This window comes from Bubalus bubalis, chromosome 10 (genome assembly GCF_019923935.1).
Source record: "Bubalus bubalis isolate 160015118507 breed Murrah chromosome 10, NDDB_SH_1, whole genome shotgun sequence".
Lineage (NCBI taxonomy): Eukaryota > Metazoa > Chordata > Mammalia > Artiodactyla > Bovidae > Bubalus > Bubalus bubalis.
This window is the reverse complement of record NC_059166.1, coordinates 14,744,418-14,762,824: the sequence shown is the minus strand read 5'-3', so window position 1 is coordinate 14,762,824 and position 18,407 is coordinate 14,744,418. Positions and strand designations below refer to the sequence as shown.

The following is an 18,407-nucleotide window of genomic DNA, read 5'->3' as shown; positions in this document are numbered from 1 at the left end:
ACAATAGTAGATGTTGACCAGATTAAAACCAAAATTCAGTTTCCCATTAAGCTTACTAAAATAGCTTCATAAAGTTGTGAGCATATGATATCTGTCATTTGGCACATATGATTACTAAAAATACATATTAATAAAGATATGAACATCCCATATCGGTACTGTACTTTGTGGTCTACAAAAGACTTTCAGATATGTTATCTTCTCTGATGACCACAGTGGCTATATAACGGGACTGATGTCATTATCATCCTTTACAGAAGAAAAAAAGGAGGCTCAGAGAGGCTACGTGCCCCTAACTAGCAAGAAGAGACTTTGGCTAGAATTTAGACTCTTTGACTACTATTTCTGTATCCTATCTTTGGCTATACTTTTCTAGAATAAAGATAATTTAACTGATAAATTACTCCATATAGATTATATTCTGAAATTAAAAAAAAAAAACAACTATTAGCTGGGAAATATGCTACAATGTGTTCAGAAGTTGAGTGCCAGGATTCAGCTGTTGTCGAGTCACTTAAATATTAAATTGAGCTGTTCTCAACTATCAGGCATTCTTGGAACTCAGACCTGAGTCTTTAAGGACAGTCACTATGATCCAGAGATTACCCCCGCCCCCCAACACACACACAGCACGCCTGTCAAAGCCATCCTGTGTTCTTCAGCTCCTTAGAGATCAGGCCTACCTTGTGGCGGGCCAGTTGCTGGGTAATTGTCTCAAGGCTGCTTGTCTCCATGAGGTCGGGTGCCACCAGCCTTCCTGACATTTGCAGCAGCCACTTTTCCACTTCCTGGAGCTCACTGTTGTAATCTTCGTGGTCTCTGACTTTTGCCTCAAGACTGCAGACATGCTCCTGTGAAGCCAGGTGCCTGTTAGAAGTGACTTTCCAGCCAAAAATCTACTCCAAACTTTAACATTTTTAAAATCCCAGGGCAACTCATAGAGTAGGTAGACTTACACACATCAGAAAATTACTAGGGACAGAAAACACACACACACACACGCACAGAGTTGCTATGCCATTTAAAAATGCCCACCTGAATGAAAAGGAAAAATACTGACCCATACCAGTGCTACATTTTCTGACAGATAAAATGCAGTCAAGACTCCTTTTGTGGCAAACACCACAATTTTATTCTACTTCTGAACTTTCCATACCTTTGCTGCACTGCAGAGATCCTGGTAATCGCTTTGAAGCTGATCGATTTTGTCCTTTAAAGTAACATCTTGCACCAGCTCCAAGAGGGCTTCACCTTTCTCTCTCACCGATTTTACTGATGGTTCATGGGACAGCACTGTTTGTTGAAGTGACTTGAATTACAAAGGAAAAAACAAGAGCCAGCTCATTCACGTGATCAAGGAGAATACAGACACATGCATTGCCATATATAAGATGATCTATCTCAAACAAAGATCTGATATATATTTTATAAATCAATAAATGTAAAATAATAAAGAGAAAATGACTTTTATGGCTAATACAGTTTTTTTCAGAGTAAAAGTAACACATCGAATAGTCCTCACACATGCAGAGAAAAGTATAGAAAAGAATTGTATTTGGGTGAATTTAACATAATGCATATTGCTGGCTTCCACCTCATTCCTTTCAGCAGAGAAATAAATCTTAATGTTATATGAAGGGAGAGAGGTGTTATCTTTTGATTTTGAATCGTAAACTCAATTGTAGCTTGAGTTGGATGTGAGGTTTGGGAGACAAATTCCAGTTGCAACGTTGCGGTGACAGCCTTAAAGTGCTATTTAAATATATCAAGAACTCAGGGAGAAGGAAAAAAGGAGAAGCAGTTGTGCTTCTTACATTACACTTTCAAAGACACACTGTCAGGCTTGGCAGAAAAACCAAGGGCAGAAATAGACATATTGGCTGGAGGACGGAAAAGCTTCCACCAGGAAAAGCTTTGAGGTAAGACATCACACTGTAATTCTTAAAGACCATTGCTAAATAATCTGGGTCAAATTTTAAAAGCAGACTATCCCATGTATAAGCTTTAATAATTGTTTCACAAATTTGAGCAGGTGAAATATTTATATCTACAGCATGTATAGCAATATCTATATCACCATTTATTTTTTCAAAAATTAATTTCTAAAATGTTTTACCTACAGTTGGTTAATTAGAATTTATTTTCTTAGGAGTATGAAGTCTCATTTGGAATTTACCATAGATGTGCTTATAGGCTTTTGGTACCAAAAGATGAAGGAGAGACTCTAGGTGAAACAGAGAAAATCTATAGGTGTGAGATCCTGATGCCAGAAAGTTTATCTGAAGGACCCAGGTACCTGGATCACACTGTCCGAATAGGTCTCCATCCACTGATACAACCTTTGAATATCAGACAAACACAGTACCTGAATGGACAAATAAGTCTGGCATAGTGTATGCGCTTAGTCGCTTCAGTCATGTCCAACTCTTTGCGACCCTATGGACTGTAGCCTGTCAGGCTCCTCTGTCTATGGGATTCTCCAGGCAAGACTACTAGAGTGGGTTGTCATGCCCTTCTCCAGGGAAGCTTCCTGACCCAGGGATTGAACGTGTGTTGCTTATGTCTCCTGCGTTGGCAGGCAGCTTCCTTATAAATCTGCACGCCCCTTACCAGTAGAACAGGCATGCTAAGGACCTCTCCCAGTACCCACTAAGTGTGACACACACCAGAAATCATGTGCCTGCAGTTCAGTCCTACGTGACCTCCTCACGCATCTGTCAGTAACAACACACTACCTTGTATTTAGATAACTGAGCTTTTTTCTCATATAACTCCATTTTGGGTTCTTCAGGACCATGTAGAATATCTCGGTATTCTGCTATCCACTGAGTTAGCGCTTTGTATTTATCCGAGAATTCCTTCGTCAAATGAAGGCCTTTTTCCAGGGTCATGTGCTCCTTCCGCACAGTGCTGGTCAGTTCCTTCAACCGCTCCACTTGGTCGTGGATCTCTTTTCTTAACGTCTCTGCCTCAGCATCTTCCAAGTATTTAAGAGCCCTCTCGCCTTTCTCTCGGGCTGATTTGAGCAAGCTCTGGCCTTTCTCCATGTCTTTCAGCAAACCCTGAGAAACAATGGGAAGAAATGTAATACAAACAAACAAACAAATAAACAAATTCAAATTGGTTGGCATTATGCCCGTCCCTTTAAAGAAAAGCCTTGCAAGTCCCATTCTTGAGTTCACCAATTTCCCCTTACCATATGTTTTTGAAGTTTATAATCAGATTTGGCCCACCAGCAATCCAGATGGAAGATTACAATCAGATTTGAAGTTTATAATCAGATTTGGCCCACCAGCAAAGAGAAGCCTCTTTACTTCAACATAGGTCTTTTAAAATCTCGATTAACACATCATTTCCAAATCAGAGACTTATGGGAGAACTTGATGCTTTTCTCATCCTTAACAGAGCTCCTAGAGTTCTGAGTTAAAACACGACTAATGCACAGTGTCATGAGTTAGAGATTTTTTTTTTTCAATATTTAGTGTCAAACTGGAATTTAGTTAAGAATTTCGTGCACAGTCATGTGTAAGTCATTGGGATAACATCACATCATAAGTAAATGGAAGGCAATCTTTGGCTTAAAGTGATCTTAACTTGGAATTTAGAATGAAATGAGGAACCAGGGATCACCAATCATACTGGGCAGGGATGAACATACATGCTCCCAGTTCTACGTGGGAGATGGGAACCTCTCAGTGAAAGAAGAACAAACAGTTGGCAGACAACTTTGATATTTGCATGCCTACCTCCAGCGTCTTCATCTTTTTCCCCATCATCGCTTTATCTACTTTATCAATTTTGGCAGCCACATTCTTGAAGTTTTTATGAGTAGAGCTGTACCAATCAGAATAGGAACTTAAGGATAACTCTGATTCCTCCAAACTCTGGATCTCCTCTTCCAGGAATTTTATTTGTTCCTTTGAAAGAAGAGACAACATGGAATAAGTGAATTAAAGACCTGTGCCTGTGCCTTTCTTGATCAACACGTGTCTTCACTGGAAGTTAGTGAAAGGAAGAATGTCTGGGTTGTGAAGTCTGCTGGTCTACAATGAGCCGGGGTGGCCCGCTCACCAGCACTTGGAGGAGCAGCGCTTGGTATTTGGACGTCAGCTGCGTGGCCTGGCAGCCCATTCGGCTGCTCACGTGGCTCTCGTCCAGGATCTCCTGTGCTCTGGCTCCCACTTCCTCAACTTCATCTCTGTATGCGGTGATTTCTTCATGCCACTTCTGAAATGACACCGTGTAGGAGTGGAAAGTTCAATCTGAGGGATTCTTAAGTAAGACAAATATTTTGTTTAGCCCCTAAGTCCCTAAGTCACGACCCCATGGACTGTAGCCAGCCAGGCTCCTCATGGAATTTTCCAGGCAAGAATACTGGAGTGGGCTGCCATTTCCTTCTCCAAGGATCTTCCTGACCCAGGGATTGAACCCATGTCTCCTGCATTGGCAGGCAGATTCGGTACCACTGAGCCACCTGGGAAGCCCTGAGACATGGGCTTACTAGAAAATGATTTATATGATTTATTCTTACTAGAAAATGATTTATATGATTTATTCTTACTAGAAAATGATTTATATGAATGATTTCTATATAATTTTGAAAACACATCATGTATAACCTTCATAAAAATTAGAATAACATTATAAAACTGCACACGAGTTTGAATGCTCTTCTGTCTAAATTACATATATTTTATATCTTTTGTTGTACTTAGATACATTTTAAAACAGATGAATAAGGAAAATGAATTCCAAAGGCCTAAGCATAATTTTGATCATGTGCACTGAATCTGCATAAAAATGTAGTAATTAGAGCAATTTCAAGACAGAACCATAAACTTAAATTATTGCAACACTAGCATTCATGTATCTTTACCAAGCAAGGTAATAAAGTGTGGGAAAAATATAAGATACTTCATTAAACTATATTCTATTATCAATAAAATAGACTACCTTAGGATTCTAGTAAACAATTTCTCACAGAAGAATACTCCATTGTAATTTATATCAAATTTCTTGCAAGTAGAAAGAGATTTTGCAAAATCTAAACCTTGGACCAAAATTTATTAAATAGTTGAGAAAAACTATGCAAGGCAACTGCTACTTTGACAAACATCAGGAATTCACACCAATAGTACCTTCATCTGATGTAACTGCATCTCCTTGGCAGCTCGGCTAGACTGACGTGCCGTTCTGAGACTCACTTTCTCCTCCATTGTTTTCAGCCACTCATCTACCTGCTGAAACTTTTGTTCCACCAGTCTCAATTTGTTGACCACGTTATTGAACTGAGTTCGGGTCTCCAACAGCCTCTGCTGGTAAGCCTGCCAGTCCTGCCGGAGGGACTCTAGAGCCCGGTCCTCTGTCTGTGGGATGCCTGATGGGATCACCTCCTCTCTGGTGTGCAGTGCTGAATTCAGCAGGGCCTGCCCCTCTGCGCAGCGCACCTGGAGCTCCTGCAGGGGAAAGGCATGGCTGTCACACCTCGTTCACATTTTATACCCACACAGGTGACTATGTCTCACTCAAGCCAACTGCACCCTTTTGAACTTCACGTTAGGAAAGAACAAGCTGATTCTGACAAAAAATGTGTACCTAACACTGAACCTTGTTTCCCAAGTCAGGAGAGAGATTCTGAAATGTTTCCAGTTAAAACATTCAAACTGCACACACACACACACACACACAGATACACACATATCGAGAAGTATTTTTCTCAATCATGTTGGAAACAACCTCTGACATCTGGCTTTTTAGCTGGGAGGCAAAAGCACTGTGATGAAAGGATTATTGTTTAGTCTAATAACCTAAGAGTTTTGTGGCCCCTAATCTGTTTAAAGAGCTTAAGTCTTCTTGCTTGACATTGAATTTGATACTGAATGGGATCAGAGCTCCACTTTTAGCTGAGAAAAGAACAATAGTCCTTCTTTCTGCTAAGGAGGGATTCTTTGTTGAAGCTGTTCTAGGGAATGATGGTTAAGAGAAGTTGGCCCTGGAGGGTACAGGGCATATAAACCTGCAAGGCTGAATTATCACACCTGCCCATCAGTTGTGTGCATGCATGCTAAGTCACTTCAGTGGTATCTGACTCTTTGCCACCCCATGGACTGCAGCCCACCAGGCTCTTCTGTCCTTGGGATTCTCCAGGCAAGAATACTAGAGTGGGTTGTAATGCCCTCTTTCAGGGGATCTTCCCAACCCAGGAATGGAATTCATGTCTCTTATGTGTCCTGCACTGGCAGGAGGGTTCTTTACCACTAGCAGCCCCTGGGAAGCCCCCACCCATCAGGTACTTCTAGGTACAAACATATTTCCCTCCATCAAAGCATAGTCCCAGAAATGCACCCTACAAATTCTGTATGAACCAAGTTTTTAAGAGCATCAGCTATTTTTGATAGAAAAATCATAACCTTAAAGGTGTTGGCAAAACACTATATCCTTGTGTTACTTGATCTGATCATCTAAGGTTGAAAGGGGCCAGGTCAAATCCCACCAAGAGTGTTAAAAGCACTATCACATTTATTTAGAATACAATATTATTTTTAAAAAATCTTTAATACTAATGAAATTGCTGATATCTGACCACTTTTATCTACAGAAATAGTGATCTTCTATAGTTCAGATTATAGATACACTTTCCTCAGCTATGATATCACTACAAAAATGTTGTAATTGGAAAAGAAGGGCAATTTATATGGTAAAATATTAATCAAAATAACCACAAACAAATTTTATTCAAAATTATAAAAAATTAAAGCTAATTTTATACAATCTCTTTCCTTAATTCAGGAGTTGACGAACTTTTTCTGTAAAGGGCTGGATAGTAAATATTTTAGGCTTTATGGGCCACAATCTCTGCTGAAGCTACTTAACTATGTAATCTTGCCATCTGTGGCATCAAAGTAGCCATAGATGCTACATAGATGAACAGGTGTGTCTATGTTTCAATTTAAAGAACAGGTTCCGGGATACAGTGTACTGATCTGTGCCCTAGTTAATCTCAATATATCACCCTTTCCCTATTTTATAGCAGTTTTCACTATTCTACAAATCACTACTGTATTAGAGAAATTCTTATATATCCCACATTTCAAGGATTTATCTGAGGCAGAAATATGGTTCAATATACATATTTTAAATTTATTTAGTTTTATTTTTTGGCTGTGCTCTGCAGCATGGGGGATCTTAGTTCCCTGACCAGGGATCAAACCCATAGCCCCTGCAGTGGAAGCATGGAGTCTTAACCACTGGACCACCAGGGAAGTCCCCAAAGGTACTAGTTTAGAATCTGGTCTCAATATTTTAAAAACTCGATGTACTCTGATCCAAATTAAACTGTTGGTGACTACAAAAGGAGCCTGGTGGACTGTAGCCCGCTAGACTCCTCTATTCATGGAATTCTCCAGGCAAGAATACTGGAGTGGGTTGCTATTTCCTTCTCTAGGGGATCTTCCTGACTCAGGGACTGAACCCATGTCTCTTATGTCTCCTGCATTGGCAGGAGGGTTCTTTTTACCACTAGCGCCACCTGGGAAGCCCAAATACAAAATAATTTTAAATGTGGTCCACACTGCTGGCAGACCCCCAGATCACTAAGCCAGCTGTGGGACATTAGGACCCTGAAGGAGTTCTGCTGTGCAGGTGGAATGTCACCGTTCTGCACCACCTGTTTTGGCCTCTAGTGTCTCCCTTCCTTTATAAAATTTGTGATGACTCAAAATAAGACAGTGTCAATAAGAATTAATACACGGTGAAATGAGAGGTTGGAGTCGGGTTTTGCTTTGGGCCAGAATAACACTGACTGAAATGAGATATTTTCTTCTGGAACAGGAGACATATCTGCTGATGACAAGTGACTTCTTGGCCCAGTTTCTCCACAGAAGTCTGGAGAGCTTGGTATTTGCTTGCCAAGAAAGTCTGCAGTGAATGCTGGGAGAGGTCATAGACAGAAAAGAAAGCCCATTTGGCTAAGATAAATTATAACAGCTAAATCTAAGAGACCTGGATATGCTACTATTAAAAATAAAATGGATGAGATCCTTAAAGAAGCTAATGAAACTGTGAGCCTTCCAACTTCTGCTGCTGCTGCTCCTGCTGCTGCTAAGTCGCTTCAGTTGTGTCTGACTCTGTGTGACTCCATAGGTGGTAGCCCACCAGGCTCCCCCGTCCCTGAGATTCTCCAGGCAAGAACACTGGAGTGGGTTGCCATTTCCTTCTCCAATGCATGAAAGTGAAAAGTGAAAGAAGTCGCTCAGTCGTGTCCGACTTCGCGACCCCATGGACTGTAGCCTACCAGGCTCCTCCGTCCATGGGATTTTCCAGGCAGGAGTACTGGAGTGGGGTGCCATTGCCTTATCCCTTCCAACTTCTACTATATATTTATTTCACGAATGGACTACTGTTCAAGTAAGATTTTTCTCCCATCTCATTTAATCCTTCCTCAGAACAATGCTGTAGAGAAAACTGAGTCAGGGAAGCTCTTCTCTGCCCAAAGTCATCCAGGACCAGGTCTCACCATGAATCGGAGTCTGAACTTCCTAATCCCAACCCTGCACTCCTGCCATTATTCAATTCTCCCTGAGAGCCATTGAAATAGGCAGAAATGTTATATGTCAATGACCATCTCAGTCCTGCTTTTCCACCTTGTTCGAGCAGTGGGCAGATCTTGCCCAATCCTGAACCAATTCCAGTGAGGGCTGACAGCGCTAAGTTCCAACACGGAGCTGTCTTGTTGGCCTTTCTCTCCATTCTCTACTATGTGTCTGGTCTCCCCTTCTTGGGAACCCCCTGATGGCTACCTATTGCTGCAGATAAGATTAGGGGCTCTCTCTGATGCTTCCATAAGATCCATAATAGAGTCGTTCTATTATTGTCCCCATCACATTGTTTGTAATGATCCATCAATGGGTCTGAACTTCTTTAGAATGCAAGCTTTTTGAAAGCAGGAGTAATATTTTAATTATCTTTACCTGCAGTAGCAATAATCAATGGGTTAGGACCACTTTGCCCATGAGGTTTGCCATCTCGCCCTGAATCACAGCCTGCTGGCCTGAGTACTTTTCTTACCTCTTTGAATTCCTTCTTCTAGGTCCCTGACTCTAGGCCTGTATCCTCAGCAATGTGGGTGATTTGGGTTAAAACCAAAGGGCCTATGATGGTGCTACCAATTTGAATTTGAGAAGTGTCACATGCTGTTGATTCCTGCAGCTGTGTCCCACATCTAATTCAGTCCTTTAGGGAGAAACAGGCAGGTGGGCCTGTTAACACCATAAATTAGACCACTAGCCATTCCTATCAGAGGCCACTCTGTAGCTGGACAAAGTCTTCAAGTCCCAGTCCTGCTCAGTCTGAACTACCTACCAAATGATTTCGACTAGCATACTCTACTGAGGTCCCAGAACACTCTAGATCAGACCTTATTAGGATGTCATTTAATATATATCAGCTATTTATAGGCTTTAAGGTCATAGTGACTTCTCACTTAAAATAAAGTCCTTTGTTTTATGATGAAGCAAGAGTTTACCTGAAGGTCCCGCAGGGCCATCTCATGAGTGTGCGCATCACCTTCAAGAACTGAGTACCGATCAAGCTTATCTTGCTCTTTCTCAAGCCAAGCTTCAAATGCCTTCAAGTCTCTCTGATACTCTTGGTGCAGGCGAACTAGTTTTTCCGACTTGGTTACTGCTTCCTGTTGTTAGCATTTAAGATGATTAAGATGGGAAAACATTGCTATAGTCTGCAGTTTACACAGACTGTTAAGAATTCACTTTTGGAATATTAGAAAAGCATGATTATTAAATCATTAAAACATGAATCATTTCCTAGAAGAATAAAATGTCAAGATTTATGTAAAGAAAAAAACATAACGTGAGTAAAAAGTGAAAGTCAAAGTCACACAGTCATTTCTGACTCTTTGCCATCTCATGACTGTAGCCTGTCTGGCTCCTCTGTCCATGGACTTCTCCAGGCAAGACTACTGGTGTGGGTTGCCATTTCCTTCACCAGGAGATCTTCCCGACCAGGAGTCAAACCCAGGTCTCCTGCATTGCAGGCAGATTCTTTGCCAACTGAGCCACCAGAAGGGGTCTTAAAGATCATTTCGTTGAATTAACTTCTTGACCTTTGAATTCCTTATGAAATGTAAAATGGATATTCAAAAAAATGAATTAAATTTATTTGTCATAAAAATACATTTTTACTAATGAAGAAAACTGAAGTTTTCATATTGTTCCTTGAGTGAGAATTTGGATTCACTGCAGATTCAATTTTCCATGTACTCTCATAAAGTAGGCTGTGCTCTGAAAAGTTCTTTTTATTTTCTTTGTGAGATTTAAGCAAAGAATGATAAATATTATTGGCAATTTTTTCCTGCTTTAGAAAGTTTTCATCACCAGACACATGAAGATATTTATGATTCTTCCTTATGAAGCTCTCCCCAATTTTTTTTCAATAGGTACATTCGGAGGACTTTTTAATTGAGAACTATTTTCCTCCAATAACTTTCATATACTACCAAGAGTTGAGGGTTTTTGTTTGCTTTGCCAATAGGGTACTCTAAGTATTAAAATTCATTTTGCTTTTTTTGTCCTATTTGCTTTCACAAGCCTGTCATTCCCCCAAACAAATGAGTCTTTAATAAGCACAACTCCAAACGCCCCTCTTTCAGCAGTTCTGCGTGGAACACGGTGAGCCGTACCTTGGTCCGCTCTCTGATGGCTCCATATCGCTCCTGCAGGTCTTGGAATTCTAACTGGGTGACATAGTGCTCCGTCATGCCAGCCCCTTTCACTTCAATGGTCTCCAGTAAGCTGCCGTGACTCAGCACTTCCTCGTTTAATAACTAGAGAACATTTTTTTAAAAAAATAAAGGAATTATTGTGCATATCATCGCATTGATGTTAACTTGTGAAATCAGTATATTTTAACTGCATAGCTGACAAGTGATCTCAGGTTATCTATCTGTCAGTCTACACTCTATCCACCATCTATTGCTATATAGATATATGAATGGTGTGTGTAATTGATATCCAGCCCAGAACTTTATCTGAGTGGACTTGGAAATATCACATTTAATTTGTCCAAAAATTGGCTCCTGAGCACTACTCCATTCCTATCCATCCCCAGCCACCATCAAACCTCCTTCTGCTCAGTCTTCTTGTCAAACAGTAAATGCTGCCGTTCTCACCCAGCTGGTCAGTTGAGAACACTGGAGTCACCCTTTGTCCCTCCATCCATGGTGAGATCCTGTTAGTTCTAATCTCTTCACTGTATCCTGACATGTGTCCTCCTGTCTCCCACAAGCCCCCTGGCCCCTGCTGCTATCATCTTTTCCTTGGACGTTTGTAATATCTTGCTAGGCAGATTCCCTGCCCCCGGTTCCTGCACTGTGCCTTTGTCCACCTTCCACACAGCAGCTTGAGTGATAAAAGGCCTTAAGATTCTAAAGGGGATCGCTTTGCTCTCCAGTTCAAAACACTGATTATCTTCCCCGGGCTGTGGGGATCAAGTATGAAATCCACAGGCTTGGATCCTTTTAACAGCATGGGATCTGGTCCCTGCCACCTCCACCACATCACCTGGACACGTACTCATTGAGTCTCTGCTCCACCAACAGCCAGCCTTTCTTACAGTTCCCTTTTATCCAACCCAGGTTCTCTCCTCTCCAGGGACTATGGACATGTGGATTATCTCATCTGAAATCCTCCTTTCCCACCTCCTCCCCAACCTGATTTCTCTGCACTAAATTCCTGAAGGCATCATCTCCATCTCCTCTTTCAAGGGGCCTTTTCTGTCCCTCCCCACCCCCGACTGCTTGATGTCCTTATCAACCCAATCCCGATGACTCTCTCTCATCACTCGCAGTGTTTTCTTCATATCACTCATCACCAGTTATAATCATTTACTTATTCAATCATTCTCGAATGAGTCCATGTGCAACCTCCAGAGTGAAACCTTGGTCTGTTTTATTTACCTGGAATCAAGCACAACACCTGCGTGTAACAAGTTCTCCATAAGTATTTGTCGACTAGATGAATAATGTAATAAATGAAGTAATCATCATCATAATACTATGAAGTCAATAATTATAATTACATGAATTTTCAGATGCAAACAGCAGACCCAGAAATGTTAAGTGGCTTGGCATAGGTCATGCAAGGCCATTTAGTTATTCAGCTAACCTTTACTCAGCATTTGTTCTGTGTCAGAGAGCCACGTGCATAGGATAAGAAGAAAATTGAGCAACTTTATCCACTGAGAGAGAGAGCAATGTAAGTATAGAGTCTATGAAATTTATCAAGAGATGAGAAAGACAGAGAACAGAAGAACTAATTAAGCCTCTGGTGGTGGTGTTTCAGAGCAAAGATGGGGGCTTCTGAACTAATTCAGAAGGTTAAGTACAAGGTTGCTAGGTACAAGGGTACAGCTAGGGTATTCTGTGAAAAACGGAAGATGTGACAGAAAAAAAGTTTTACTTCCTCAGGATGAACAGGCTAAAGATATCAAAAGTTATTTGTAGTTGTTGTCTAGTTGCCAAGTCATGTCTGACTCTTTTGCATCCCTATGGAGAGTAGGTCACCAGGTTCATCTGTCCATGGGATATTCCAAGCAAGAATACAGGAGTGGGTTGACACTTCTTTCTCAAGGGGATCTTCCCAACCTAGGGACTGAATATACATCTCCTGCCTTGGCAGGTGGATTCTTCACCACTGAGTCACTAGGGAAGCCTGATTAAAACATACTACAAGGTGCTTTTTAATATTTCATATTTAAATATTTCATAAAACATAGGTCTATGAAGTTTTCCTGGAAAGGGACGTTTTCACTCACTAATAAAATAGCCACAAACAAAAGTTTGTTTAAGAAGCCATTAGAAATTACAGTAAACTCCCCCAACAGAGTTCACCTATATGGACAGCCCTAGCCTATAGATGGGCATGTTTTAGTATGCGCTTAGTTGCTCAGTCGAGTCTGACTCTTTGTGACCCCATGGACGGTAGCCTCCCAGGCACCTCTGTCCATGGGGATTCTCCAGGCAAGAATACTGGAGTGGGTTGCCATTTCCCTCTCCGGAATGTTTTTGTGTAGCCGTGGCAAGTCCGAAGCACGGGCAGAGGACGAATCGAATGTAGAACCCAGCCTCACCTTGGCCTTCCCGAGAGCTGCTGTTTTCTCCCGCAGTTCCGCGTGCTGCCTCTCAGACTCGTTCAGGCTGGCCTCCACGCTGTCCATCCAACTGGAAAACTGTCGAACATCATCCTGGTAACTTGTCCACTTAGAAAGAGCTCCTTCAAGTTGACTGAAAAGTAATTGAAAGGTCAGTAATCTACAGTGAGAAGCCGTCTGCATGCAGTCTGTCTGATCTCTATCACGTGTCTGCTCTGTCCACTTCCCTGGCAGGAAGCCCATAGATCAGGTCGGGGCAGGCTTGAGGGGGACTGAATGGTCACGGCTTATCAAATCCAAGCCTGGGTCTCTGGAAAGCACAACTTTGAGAAGCAAAGGATGGTGAAGCCCAGGCTGACAGGTGGAGAACTGGGACAGGACATAAAACTTGGAGTCAGTAACCAAGTCACATGAGACACAGGAAGAGGTCTGAAGGCAAAAGGAGAGATGCCCCAAGCAAGGCTTTTCTTGAGCCAAGACTCAAGAAAATAAGAGTATCAATATTTAATTCCACCAGAGGAGAGAAACAAAAAAGTAATAAAAGACAGGAAACTGACACATGGCAGTTTGTTTACAAACATTCCAGCTTCACCCCTCACCCCTTTGCTCTCCATGGGTAATTTCCAGAGACGCTCTGTCTACACTGGCTCCCAGCAGTGCCTTTTTGGGGTGGGGGGTAAATTCTAGCTCCCACGCTTTACTGACTGCCCTCTTCTCCTCATGGCTCTTTCCCACCACCCACTGGTGTGTTCTGGGGCTACTTCCCAAGGAAACAGTTTAGTTTTAACTAATACATCTTCACATGATTAAACATTTATTTATCCTGTGGTTTTCTAAGCAGTGAACACCAACATGAAGAAACATATAGTTACGTAAAAACACAGACACAGTACTGTCGGTCAATGTAAATGCAAGGTTGCACCTGCCACTTTCTTTTCTTCCAAGAAGAAAAAAGAAAAGAAAGGAAGGAGGGGATGAAGGAAGGAAGGAGGCAAAAAATAAGGGAGCAGGGAAATAGAGAGAGTGAAAGAGACACAAAGAGAGGATAGGGGAAACCCTGTACAGTGTGTTACTGAGCTATTCTATAGATATTTTAGCAATGACTTGCAGTAGCCCTTCAGCTTCACTAACCTTTTACAACGAATTGCTGCAGACAAAAGGGATGCCCACATATCCTTCACACTCGCCAGCTGCTGCTGAATGGCAGGGATGCCTTCTGGGGAGGTGTTCTGAAGGACAGATTCTCCTCTGGTCACTATCATCTTCATCTGGATCTCTTTTTCCTGTTTCACTGATAACAGAGCCTGTAAAAGCCCATACAGAAGTCCTTTGTCATCTGTATGTTTAACATCGCTAGCTTTAAATATTTCAGAGTCCCTGTGGATAGCAGATGACCTGCCGTCGTGTTGAGCCCTGGATCTCTTGGGCTGATCAGGAGGCCAGGAGAGTCACTGGCTGGTGGTATCAGGAACCAGTAACCAGTTACCAGTCACCCACTGGTCTCCAAGTGGCCTTGGCCTTTCAGATCTTTATTATTCTCTGAATGAATAATCCCTGATTTCCACTGAAGTTTAAGTTCACTGTTTTTTAATAAGCAAAAAATAGACAACAATAGGATTCCTAAATTCTCAAAGGTCACAGGATGAAGAGCTCTATGCATGTTAAGGTCTCTCATACAACAAACTGAAAGAAATAGATAAATTCATAGTCTATATTAAATTTATACATTTCAAGTTCTTCACAAGCACTATTCTTTTTCTATATAAGAAAGATGCTTGAATTCAAAGTTATAAAACTGGTGTTTATCACCTAAAAGGTAAAACTTCATCTCTCTCCCTCATCTGGAGCTTGCCCACTGCTGCAGATTCAGTTTCAGCCACTCCTGGCCATCGGCTTCTGCCGCAGCAGAAAGGAAGTGCTAGCGGCGATTCACACACCACACCACTGGCTTTTTTGCTCATTGGGTTCCATCCTCAAGTCTCAGGTTTTCTGAGAAATCTGCTCCAACTCTCAACACCATCTGTCCTTGCCCAGCTCTGGTCCTCTATGTGCCCACGGCTCCATCAGCACACCCCATCTGCTATTACTGTCTCCTGTGCCTCAGCCTCTAGCCTCAGACTATAAAATCCTGAGGACAATGACCATACTTTATTCATTTTTCAATCCTTGGTATCAAGACAGAGCACCAGTCTCCTAGAAGACACTCAGTGTATAAATGACAGGTGAATGAATGAAGAATGACTGACTTACCACAAACGTAAACTCATGTTAAACGGATTTCTTATGATGGGAGAAGAATGGACTAACTGATACAAGCAGGCAAGTTAATTGAACAAGATGGGAAATGTTTCTGCCTGATAAAATGTTTCATTGAAGTATTTTCTCAGAATAGATATGTCTGATATCATTTGAATATAGCCTATTCACTGGCTATATCAAGCAAGTAACCACTTTTGGGTTGTTATTTCTTTTTTTGTAAAGTATTGATGGGCAAGTCTATCTGGGCTCAAATGATTCAGGAATGCTTAGGCAAGGCCTCCCTGTGTCAACAGGATCATATCAGCAGAGTATTCCTGGGTTTCTTTTTTTCTTTTTAATATTTTATTATGTATTGGTTTATTTGGCTGCATAGAGTCTTAGTTGTGGCATGTGGACTCTTTTGTTATAGCACACATATTCTCTAGTTGTGGTGTGCGGGCTTTTAGATGCTCCACGGCATGTGGAATCTTAGTTCCCTGACTAGGAATCCACCCAGTGTCCTCTGCATCACAAAGCAGATTCCTAACCACTGGACCACCAGAGATGTCCCCATTCTTGGGCTTCTTACCACACCAGGCAGATGGAGAGTTGAGAAATTTTGAGAAAAACAAATTCTGTAAATCAGAGACATTTCTTGTAAAAGACACACCTCAAGCTTGAGCATCCTGCTGTCCAGCACACTCTTGTCAGAGGTCGGGTGGCAGTAAGAGTCCAACATGTGGACCGTGTCCGTCATCCAGTCCTGTAGGTCTTTAATTCCCAGGGAGAACTGATTGTGTTCCGCAACAATCCTATCCAGTCTTGACACTTTCTCCTAGAAATGACAGAGACCATCATCTAGCTGTCCCTTCCATAGAGGCTTCACAGCCTACAGCTACGCAGACTGTAAAGCTTACCCCTGGTCTAAATAACTGTGATCAGCCATAGGTGTGACTCTGCATAGATACGATAAAGGCTGTATTAATCTGTGAGATGGGAAATAGCTTTCTAAAGAGTAAAAATATGAGAATAATTGGGTCAAGAAGCAGAAAGATTACAGTGACAATTTACTGACCCTCAACTTACTTGCTACTCTTCTTTATGACAATTGGGGATGCTTTTCAGAAATTTCATTAATTCATTCCTCACACCTTCTCTGGGAAACCCACTGAAGTAGTTTTTGCTTTCAGATCATCATATTTGGGTCAATACCACATACCCAAATGAACTACATGATAGCCAATTCAAAAAAACCAATTATCTGAGATTTTGTAATACCCCTAAATTGGGACCATACATGTGGATTTATTTATTAAGTAAAGTTAACATCCAACACAATGAAGATTTTATGAATATAATTTTTACCACATAAAGCATTTGAATATCTGTTGATTTTTGGTACCTAAATAAATACAAAGCAATAGAAAGATGGTCTTAATTTACTCTAGATTTCCTGAATTTATGCCAGATTTTCTAAAAACAAAAAAAGTAACAAAAATTGGTGTAAATATAGTCTTTTCACTCCCAGGCTAATACTATATGACTGTCTCAACGATGTTTTATTGGGGATGCAAACAGCAGGCCAGGAGTAAGCCCACACTCAAACAGGTGAAGCCAAGTTCCAGCAGGTTCCCTACATTCTCAGATCTGAAATGCAAAAGAGAAATATGGGGAACAAATGTCACAAGGCCATAAAACTCAAGGTGGTCTGGCCCTCTGCAATTCAGGATGGGTCTGCTGAATGCTCTAAGTGAGGTCACTGTCGGATCCCATTTACTTTTTTTCTAAGTTGTTAGAAAAGAGCTTTCATCTGTGATGGGAATCACTGCCAATTTTGAGCTCTGCTCCAGAATCTGAACTGAAACTCTCAATCAACGCATCTTTGATGACTATGTAATAAATATAAAGAATTGAGACAAATGAAAACAAAAAGTACTATCCTTAAAACTCACTAAAATTTAAAAACAGCTTTGAATTTCTGTTTTTTGGAAAGTAATTTAATCTGTGTCTCTTTAGACCTAGTACTCTGAAGTCTGCCTTCTATTTATGCTTTGAGTCTTCAAAATAAGAGCTCTGGGGAACCATTTCAGGATTAAAGGGAATACTTGGTGTAACCATAGAGATGGAAAGTCTCTTGGATGTTTGAAACCTCCCTTGCTGTTTTCAGACAAGCACGTTGAGATGACGCAGCACACATGTTTGGCCGGGGTTGCAAGGCTAGGAAGAGCACTTACACGCCTCAGCCCTGCCCCGGGGCCCCCGGGACTCCCAGGCCCCAGCTCTGCCACCAGGACGCACACTCACACACAGCACATGGCAGGCGTTACCTTTGTTACATTGCTTAGCGCTAGATACTGAGAAGACAGCTGCGACACCCGGTGCATAAAGCTCCTGCTGGCCGCCTGGCCCTCCCACAGCTGCTGAGCTTTCTCTTTCAGCCTGCGGAGCTGAGGCTCGTAGCAGTTTATTTCCTCAAGGACAGACTGAAAAGCACAAAGCAAGTCACTATTAAGAGGCTGGGGAAGAGCACACGGCAGACAAAGCTTTGGCCCCAAGACCGCGGAAACAAGCACTGGAGAGTAAGACGTGGCCCAAAGGCGTTATTATTTCCAAGCCACACACAATGTAGGGCTCCAGGACCAGACAAATTACACCTCAAAGGAAAGCGGGAGCTCTGAACTCAGGAAAGGGTGCACCCAATCTCAAGACAGCATCATCTAACTTCAGGGTGCCCCCCTGCCTCTGATCTGCAGGAGGATCAGAACCTGCCAGGGGCTCATCACCTGCAGCTTCTGCTGTTCTCGTCTCTTGGCTGGCAGATCATACAGGCGATTGGTGCTTTCATGAACCATCTTCTCAGTCTTACTCAGCCAGTCCTGTACAGGCTCAGCACTTACTTCAAAGTCCTTCATTTGGATCTTTAGATTCTATGAGGTTTTAGATAGTGTTAGGGACCAAAAAAAAAAATGTTAATAGTAAGTGTAGAGTCTTTTAATTTCCTCATT

The 18,407-nt window shown here is 41.8% G+C and overlaps 1 protein-coding gene across 16 annotated transcripts in view; it reads right to left on the bottom strand.

Moving 5' to 3' along the window:
• SYNE1 (spectrin repeat containing nuclear envelope protein 1) overlaps positions 1 to 18,407 on the bottom strand; it is a 494,933-nt gene that overhangs the window by 228,426 nt on the left and 248,100 nt on the right. For 15 of the 16 annotated variants that reach the window (XM_044924087.2, XM_044924084.2, XM_044924085.2 and 12 more), the window contains 13 exons: positions 18,186 to 18,329; positions 17,730 to 17,885; positions 16,073 to 16,237; positions 14,296 to 14,468; positions 13,144 to 13,297; positions 10,697 to 10,840; positions 9,524 to 9,688; positions 5,139 to 5,456; positions 4,072 to 4,227; positions 3,747 to 3,917; positions 2,736 to 3,062; positions 1,157 to 1,309; positions 684 to 851 (listed from right to left, as the gene is read on the bottom strand). In XM_044924087.2, the coding sequence (XP_044780022.2) occupies positions 684 to 851; positions 1,157 to 1,309; positions 2,736 to 3,062; positions 3,747 to 3,917; positions 4,072 to 4,227; positions 5,139 to 5,456; positions 9,524 to 9,688; positions 10,697 to 10,840; positions 13,144 to 13,297; positions 14,296 to 14,468; positions 16,073 to 16,237; positions 17,730 to 17,885; positions 18,186 to 18,329 (2,394 nt within the window). The remainder of the gene's footprint in view (positions 1 to 683; positions 852 to 1,156; positions 1,310 to 2,735; positions 3,063 to 3,746; positions 3,918 to 4,071; positions 4,228 to 5,138; positions 5,457 to 9,523; positions 9,689 to 10,696; positions 10,841 to 13,143; positions 13,298 to 14,295; positions 14,469 to 16,072; positions 16,238 to 17,729; positions 17,886 to 18,185; positions 18,330 to 18,407) is intronic. The other variant, XM_044924083.2, reaches the window with a different exon arrangement.